Here is a 9,130-nt window from a genome sequence, read left to right on the forward strand (position 1 = left end):
CCAGGATCTTCAGTTCCCCTAGCCTAAGATTAAGCGTTCCCTATTGCCTGTTAGCCTTACCCATGTATCCAGACCTTCCTGCTACGTTATTTGACTACGCACCTTTGCTGCCTGTCTTGACCTTCTGCTAAGTTCGACTATGCTACTGCCTCTTCCTTCAGTACCTCGCCTGCCCAGCTACCTGTGTGGTCGAGCCGTGTCGGGGGTAGCAACCTGGGTGTCTCCTGCCGCAGCAAGCCCATCTTGTAAAGACCAGCGGCACCTTAGACTCCGATACGGTCCGAGTCATCTGCCACACAGGTTAGAGGATCCACATCCAGCATCATTACAGCAAGATCCGGCCATGGATCCCACTGGGGTTCCTCTGCCTGATAATCCAGATCTCGCTTCAATCATGGCGCTCCAGTCACAGCAGTAGGCCCAGCAAGCAAAGCAGTTGAGCCAGTTGCCCGCCATGATGCAACAGTTGCTAACTGCTCAACAACAACCGCAACTGCCACAGCCTCCTACTGCTCCAGTGTTGCCTCCCGCACCTGCAGTCATCTCCGGATTGAAACGCTGTCTGTCTCTTCCTGAGAAGTATGAGGGGGATACCAAGTCCTGTCATGGTTTCATGACTCAGTGCTCCATGCACATTGAACTCATGGTGGAACAGTTCCCTATGGAAGAGCAAAGGTGGCCTTCTTCATCAGTCTCTTAACTGGGAGGGCTTGGCCTGGACAACCCCGCTTTGGGATTGCAGTGATGCTCTCGCAATCAATCTCCAGGCTTTTCTGACGGAATTTCAGGGACTCTTTGAAGAACAAGCTCGAGCTTCTCCCGCTGAGACGGCATTGCTGAGTCTTTCTCAGGGTAACTCCACTGTGGGCGAGTATGCCATATGTTTTTGTACCCTGGCATCAGAGTTATCATAGAACAATGAAGCTCTCTGCTTTGGAACAATGAAGCTCCACTTTCAAGAGAGGACTATCTAGTCATATCAATGATGTCTTCGCTGACCGGGAATTGCCATCTAGCCTGAATGAACACATACAGTTGGCACCCCGGATTGATATCCGTTTCTCTGTGCGACATGAGGAACTACGCCAAGAAAGGGAGTCTGCACGACCTCGGCGCTTTCCTCATCTGGCACCTGTCTTCGAGCAACCACCACAACCTTCTACGTTACCTCCCGCAGTGGAGGCTATGCAGGTGGATCGGTCTCGCCTGACCTTGGTGGAAAGAACTTGCTGACTAACTGTGAATCTTTGCCTATACTGCGCCAGTTCAGATCACTTCCTCAGAGAATGTCCACAGTCACAGGGAAACGCTCGCACCTAGGGTTTGAGGGAGAGGCCTTCCTAGGTTTGAATACCACCTCTCCACGTTTGAATTTAACGGTCCAGCTTTTTCTACCCTCCAAAGAGATTATCTCCGTTCTCGCCTTCCTGTACTCTGGTCCCGTGGGAAACTTTATTGATGCCTCCCTAGTACATAGGTATCATCTGCCAGTGTCTTTACATCTCTACAGTCAATGGAGAAAGACTGGACTGTACTGTGCTGTATCGCACAGAACCTTTATCTATGTAGGTCAGAGTCTAAGTTGAAGCCATCTTCTATTCCTCTGCCTGGTTTGCCTTCATTCCTTCAGGACTTTGCAGATGTCTTCAATGAAAAACAAGCTGAAGTCTTACCACCACATCATCCCTATGATTGTCCAATCGACTTACTGCCCGGCACCACATCTCCTCGGGGCAATATTTACCCTTTGTCAGTCTCAGAAACTCAGGCCATGTCCAAGTACATCCAAAAGAATCTCCAGAAGGGGTTCATCAGAAAGTCCTTTTCCACTGCCGGAGCCGGATTTTTCTTTGTGGAAAAAAAGACTGGTCTTTGCGACCTTGCATCGACTACCGGGGCTTGAATGAAATTACTGTAAAGAACCGCTACCCACTTTCTTTAATCTCTGAGTTATTTGATCATCTGCGGGGTTCCAGGATCTTCTCCAAACTAGACCTTCATGAGGCCTATAATTTGATTCGTATAAGTGAAGGAGACAAATTGAAGGCTGCGTTTAATACTCGTGACGGACATTTTGAGTATCCTGCAATGCCATTCGGACTCTGTAATGCTCCAGCAGTTTTCCAGGAGTTTGTCAATGATATTTTTCGTGACCTCCTATACTCCTGTGTCGTTGTCTATTTGGATGACATTCTTGTCTGTTCGCCCAGTGTCACACTCATCGCTCTCACCTCCATCAAATTCTACAGCGTCTTCGAGACAATCATCTCTATGCAAAACTTGAGAAGTGTTCTTTCGAAGAAAAAAAAACAGTCTTCCGTTTCTGGGGTATATCGTTACCAGTCAAGGTCTACAAATCGATCCTAACAAGTTGTCAGCTGTACTGGACTGGCCACGACCTTCTGGCCTAAAAGCAATCCAGCGCTTCCTCAGCTTTGCCAATTATTATCAGCAATTTATTCCTCACTACTCCACCTTGGTAGCCCCCATCATTTCTCATACCAAGAAAACTGCTAATCCGAAGGTCTGGACTCCAGAGGCCGAAGAAACATTCAAACAGTAAAAAGTCCGCCTTCGCTTTTGCTCCTGTTTTATCTAGACCCGATCCTGGCAAGCCATTTATTTTGGAAGTGGATACTTCTTCAGTTGGAGCAGGTGCAGTTTTAACACAAAAGTCCTCCAAAGGTAGAACTATAACCTGTGTTTTTTTTCTCCAAGACCTTCTCCCCTGCAGAGAGAAATTATACAATTGGTGATCACAAGCTCTTTCTATAAAGTTGGCCTTGGAAGAATGGCGTCATCTCTTGGAGGGCTCTGTACATCCGCTTACTATTTATTCTGACCACAAGAACTTGCTCTATCTACAGACTGCCCATCGTCTCAACCCTGGCAGGCTCGTTGATCTCTGTTCTTCTCCAGATTTGACTTTTTTATTCACTTCCATCCTGCAGAGAAGAATCTTCGAGCTGACGCCCTATCTAGATCCTCTGATGTACAAGACCAGGAATCTCTCCCTCAACATATTTATTGTTCCTCCTGATCGTCTCATTTCTGCAGCGCCAGCATGTCTTCAACACCTGCCTCCTGGGAAGACTCACGTAACTCCACCTAAGACTCTGAGTCTTGAAATTGGGTAATTCCTCTCTGTTGGCTGGTCATGCTGGTATTCGTTAGTACTTGCAACTCATCTCCCAACAGTACTGGTTGACAACTTTAAAACAGGATGTCGTTGATTTCGTCCGTTCTGGTTCGGTTTGTGCCTGGGACAAGACCCCCCCCCCCGTTCCAAGCCTGCTGGTCTACTACATCCTTTGCCAGTTCCAGAGCAGCAGTGGACCAATATAGCAATGAACTTTGTTACTGACCTTCCTTCTTCTGGCGGCAATACAGTCAATTGGGTTGTAGTGGACCGATTTTCTAAAAAGGCTCATTTTGTGCCTCTACCAGGATTACCGTCTGCACCACAGCTTGCCAAGTTATTCCTTTGCCATATCTTCCGCCTACATGGATTCCCTTCTCGTATTGTCTCCGACTGAGGAGTCCAGTTTGTCTCGAAGTTTTGGAGGGCCCTCTGATCACGTCTCCAAGTTAAATTGGATTTTTCCTCAGGTTACCACCCGCAATCCAATGGGCAGGTCGAAAAGGTGAACCAGTTCCTGGGAGACTATCTTCGCCATTTTGTGTCTGCTCGCCAAGACGATTGGGCTGATTTACTACCCTGGGCCAAGTTTTCTTATAACCATAGGGATTCTGAATCCACTGGGACTTCACCTTTCTTTGTGGTCTATAGGCTTCATCCTCGTACTCCTTCTCCCTTGTCTTCTTTCTTCTTCCCATGGCTAATGAACAAGTGCGGAATTTCACCTCCATCTGGCAGAAGACTCATCTCTCCCTTCTATATGCCACAACCAGTATGAAATTGCAAGCGGACAAGAAAAGACGCCCTTCTCCTGAATTCTCTTATGGGGACAAATTGTGGTTATCTTCCAAATATATCCACTTTAAGGTACCCTGTTATAAACTGGGCCCATGCTATCTGGGTCCCTATAAAGTCAAGAAATGACTTAATCCCGTGGCTTATTCCCTCCATCTACCCTCCTCTCTCTGTATCCTGAATTCCTTCCATGTCTCCCTCTTGAAGCCTGTCATTCACAACGGTTTTTCTCAAAGGGACATCTCGCCTTCTACCATCTCTGGTACCTCTGATGTTTTTGTTGTTAAAGAAATCTTAGACTCCAAATTGGTCAGAGAAAAGCAATATTTTCTTGTGAATTGGGAAGGATTCAGTCCGGAGGAGAGGTCTTGGCAACCGCAGGACAATATCCTGGACCAGGAACTTCTCAGGAAATTTCTCAGCCGCAAAATGAGGGGGAGACCAAAGGGGGGGGGGGGGGATACTGTTACACTTCTGGCTGCCGGTGGGACTGGGATTCGCATTGCAGGATGCGCCCGCATGCGAGTCCCAGCCCGTCACGTACCATGCTCCTCTGCTGCTACCTTTGCTGTGTCTCAGCTCCGGTACGCCTGTTCCTGTCCCCTAGGGCGTGCACGCCAGAGCTCTAAAATTTAAAGGGCCAGTGCACCCATAATTATGTCCTACACCTGTCACCAGTCTATAAATTTCTGCACCTCCCCCTCTTTCCTGCTGGATCTTCAGTGCCTTTAGCCTGAGATTAAACATTCCCTATTGCCTGTTAGCCTTACCGGTGTATCCAGACCTTCCCGCTACGTTATTTGACTACGCAACTTTGCCGCCTGCCGTGACCTTCCTCCTGAGAGGATCCACATGCAGCTTTGCTAAAAGTAGAGGATGCCCCCTTGTTATGTATACAGTCCTTGGTATAAATAGATCATGGGAGGGATCTCTGTATTGTCCATTTATACATAGTTAATAGGTCTCCCCTAAGCCTTCTTTTTTCCAAACTAAATAACTCTAATTCTGATAATCTTTCTGGGTACTGTAGTCCTCCCATTCCCCGTATTACCCTGGTTTCCCATCTCTGAACCCTCTCCAGATCCACTATATCTTTCTTGTACACTGGTGCCCAGTACTGTACACAGTATTCTATGTGTTGACTAGTGATTTGTACAGCGGTAGAATTATTTCCTTGTCGTGGGCATCTATGCCTCTATTGATGCACCCCATGATTTTATTTGCCTTGTCAGCAGCTGCCCGACACTGGTCACTACAGCTAAGTTTACTGTTAACTAAGAATCTTAAGTCTTTTTCCATGTCAGTCATCCCAAGTGTTCCACCATTTAATACATAATCCCAGGCTTGATTTTTCCTCCCCATGTGTCTAACCTTACATTTATCAGTGTCGAACCTCATCTGCCACTTCCCAGCCCAAACCTCCAACCTATCCAGTCCTCTATTGTGTTGACCCCTTTACAGAGTTTAGTATCATCTTCAAAGATTGCTACTTTACTATTCAACCCCTCTACAAGGTCATTAATTAATATATTAAATAGAACAGGACCCAAGACAGACCCCTGTGGTACCCCACTAGTAACAGTCATCCAATCAGAATAAGTACCATTAATAACCACCCTCTGTTTCCTTTCACTGAGCCAGTTAATTACCCACTTACACACATTCTCCCCCAGCCCAATCCTTCTCATTTTATGTACCAACCGTTTATGTGGCACCGTATCAAATGCTTTGGAAAAATCCAGATATACAACAACCAGCGATTGCTCCTGGTCCAGTCTGGAGCTCACCTCCTCATTAAAGCTGATCAGGTTAGTTTGACAGGACCGATCCCTCATAAAGTCATGCTGATATGGAGTCATATATTTATTTTTATCAAGATACTCCAAAAATAGCATCCCTTAGAAAACCCTCAAACAATTTACATACAACGGAGGTTAAACTAACAGGTCTATAATTCCTGGGGTCACCTTTTGACCCCTTTTTAAATATTGCCATGCACCAGTCCTGGGGAACAGTCCCTATTACTATAGAGTCCCTGAAAATTAAAATAGGGGTCTGTCTATTACATTACTCAATTCCTTTAGAACACGGGGATGAATGCCATCTGGACCTGGTGATTTGTCTATTTTTGTCTAGCATGACCACGAACACACTCAGCTCTGCTACATACACCGGATCACACACTCAGCTCTACTGCATACACACAATCACACACTCAGCTCTGCTGCATACACACAATCACACACTCAGCTCTGCTACATACACCAGATCACACACTCAGCTCTGCTGCATATACATGATCACACACTCAGCTGTGCTGCATGCAGACTCTAACTCAGCTCTGCTACATACACACACTCACACACTCAGCTCTGCTACATACACACTCACACACTCAGCTCTGCTGCATTTACACTATCACACACTCAGCTCTGTTGCATACAGTATACACAATCACACACTTTTTTTTTACACTATCACACTCAGCTCTGCTGCATATACACAATAAGCTCTGCTGCATATACACAATAAGCTCTGCTACATACACACAATCACACACTCAGCTCTGCTACATACACACACTCAGCCCTGCTACATACACACAATCACACACATATACATAGACCTAACAGCTCTATCTCCTTCTCTCTCCCTGCACATTACAGTGAAATAAAAACTGAAATAAAAAGGATGGAAAGTGCTCCACTGTGATGAACAATAAGTAGAAGGAGGTGAGCCCCTATCAATGGAGAAACTCACCAGATGGTGTTGTGCTATAGAGGCACAACACTCTAGCAGGCATGTAATCCTTTCGGAAGGTTGTGATGGAGACTCCGCCTGGACATCCACCTAGGACTGCAGCTTATCCCGCCCTCGGCTAGGTATAGGGAACATGAAATGAAGATTGTGCACTTTTCTGGTGCACAGGTGATAGGGATATTTCAGCACTGTCCACAACCAGGGTAAATAGTTTAAAAGTATTTATTTTTTACATGTAACGCGTTTCAAGGACGCTCCGTCCTCTTCCTCAGACATGTCTGAGGAAGAGGACGGAGCGTCCTTGAAACGCGTTACATGTAAAAAATAAATACTTTTAAACTATTTACCCTGGTTGTGGACAGCGCTGAAATATCCCTATCACCTGTGCACCAGAAAAGTGCACAATCTTCATTGCACATTACAGTGGTATTCTTAGCTGTCCGGTCACCATGGTTACACTACACAAGTGCAATCGCCTGCTTTCATCAAGAAACATTGCATTCTTTTTAAAAGGTACATGGAAAAGGTTTTAAGTATCCCAGACATAATCGGATTGGGGCAGAACCACCTGACACTTTGGTACCTGTGCTCCTTGATGTTCTATATTTGTGTTAAAATGTAGGCAATGCGTAAAGTTTGACAGTGTAAACAAACCTTGCGCAGATAATAAATTAGTCTCTACTGCATTTTTTCACACCACGGTGCACGAACAATAGACAACATCTATTTTATTTTAATTTTATTTATTTATATAGCGCCTACAGATTCCGCAGCGCTTAAATTTATGGGGTACAAACAAAGACAAGTATCAGACATAAAATGACACATCTGAAAATGTTCCACCAAAAAAGGCGCACAAAAAAGACGCAATGAGTGACACTGCACAAAATTATGTGTCAAAAAATAAACATCAAAAAGGGGTAAAATCATTGATAAATGTCTACCATTATCTCTGTACTGTTTGTACTATTACTCTGTGAATACATCCTCTTCATTCATTTTTTTGGACTTGTATTCCCCGTATTCCATGTGACTCTGCTGTTCCATTGCTTCCACTCTTCTGTAGTTGTCATCTCAGTGCCTACATTTTAAATTTTGTTTTTATATTTTTGTCTTGCATTTATGTTCAATAAAATATTTTTCTATTTTGAGTAAATATTCTAGTAATTGGTCTTTTTCTGATGGTGATTGTTAGCCATTATAGCTTTCTGAGCTAACTGGCACCTGTAACTTTAGACGCTGTGATCGGCATTGATTATGGAGTCTAAAGGGTAAATGACGAAGAGAGGCAGGATTGATTGCATCTCCCCATCATTAGCGTTCAATGTCCGGCAACTGTCACTCAACGCTATGAAGTACAGCTTCTGTGCTAGCTTCATAGTCATTTAACGGACGTACATTTACACCCTGCGTCGTCTGTGAACTCTCAGATAACTGGTCTGAGATGTTGCTACATTGTTGATCTACATAACATTCTTATTAACTTCAAATACTAACTTTCTCTATTCAACCCATTATACTTTTCTATACATAGCATCGGGTCACTCCAAGGATCCTTGTCTGCCACCAACGATTCATGTCACGAACTATGGCATAGCATCTATTGTGTCACACCAGTAAAATGGAGAAGAAAACTTCATGTCATGTGATGTCTACAAGGAAGGCTCATCTCTTTTATCAAAAAATCAAAGACTGATTAATATTCTATGGCTGAAAAGCCATAGTTATATGTGGAAAAATGTGTAATCCTCTTGACATTATGGAAATGAAATGTTATAAATATATTGCATGTATAGATGGTTAGGCTATCTTTTATTTTTTTATTTTTCTTACTGGAAGCATGAACATAAATTCCCCTCAGCCATAGCCAATTGATTTTCATTCTTCAGTCAAAGCATTCTGGCCATTATATACAAATTGAATTAATATTGGTGATGGCCCATAGGCTTAAACATACAATAAATTCAACATACAATGGTCTTTTGTAACTTGAAACCATACTCAGCATACAATGCTACGGACAGTCCAGATCTGCGAAACATGTCAATGGCTGGAAGAACTGACCAATCAGAATGGGCATTCACTGGTAAAACACCTGTATTACTGACGCGTATGCACTGACTGGCGCCTCCCTACAGTACAGAGAGGTACAACATGTTCTGCACTACTCTTTACCTGTGCCAGGGATAGCTGCTCCTTTGGACACCAAGTAAGGGCGGTTCCTTTTAACTTTTTTTTTTTGCACATTGTGTGTGCTGTACAGGACCCTGAAGAAGCTCCTGTCCTCTACATAGACAGTGATTTACAGTTTCCAGCAGCACTTTTTCATACTTTTATATGTAAGTACTTGCTTTATCTGTATTATTTGTCCGCTTATTTTTCTTCAATCTTCACTTTTTTTTCTATTTTTGGATGACATTTTAGGACTTCAGAACC

The 9,130-nt window shown here is 44.2% G+C and overlaps 1 protein-coding gene across 2 annotated transcripts in view; it reads left to right on the top strand.

Annotated features, from left to right (window-relative positions):
* The window catches only part of LOC130276995 (malignant fibrous histiocytoma-amplified sequence 1 homolog), an 89,161-nt gene extending 80,644 nt beyond the window's left edge, over positions 1 to 8,517 (top strand). Inside the window, exon 10 of one of the 2 annotated variants that reach the window (XR_008845329.1) lies at positions 8,229 to 8,285. Coding sequence is in view for 1 of the 2 variants with exons in the window: in XM_056527125.1 (XP_056383100.1) it covers positions 8,229 to 8,314 (86 nt within the window). In the remaining variant the exon portion in view is untranslated. Of the gene's footprint in view, positions 1 to 8,228 lie in introns of both variants that reach the window. The other variant, XM_056527125.1, reaches the window with a different exon arrangement.
* Positions 8,518 to 9,130: the final 613 nt, after the last annotated feature.

This window comes from Hyla sarda, chromosome 6 (assembly GCF_029499605.1).
Source record: "Hyla sarda isolate aHylSar1 chromosome 6, aHylSar1.hap1, whole genome shotgun sequence".
Classification (NCBI taxonomy): domain Eukaryota; kingdom Metazoa; phylum Chordata; class Amphibia; order Anura; family Hylidae; genus Hyla; species Hyla sarda.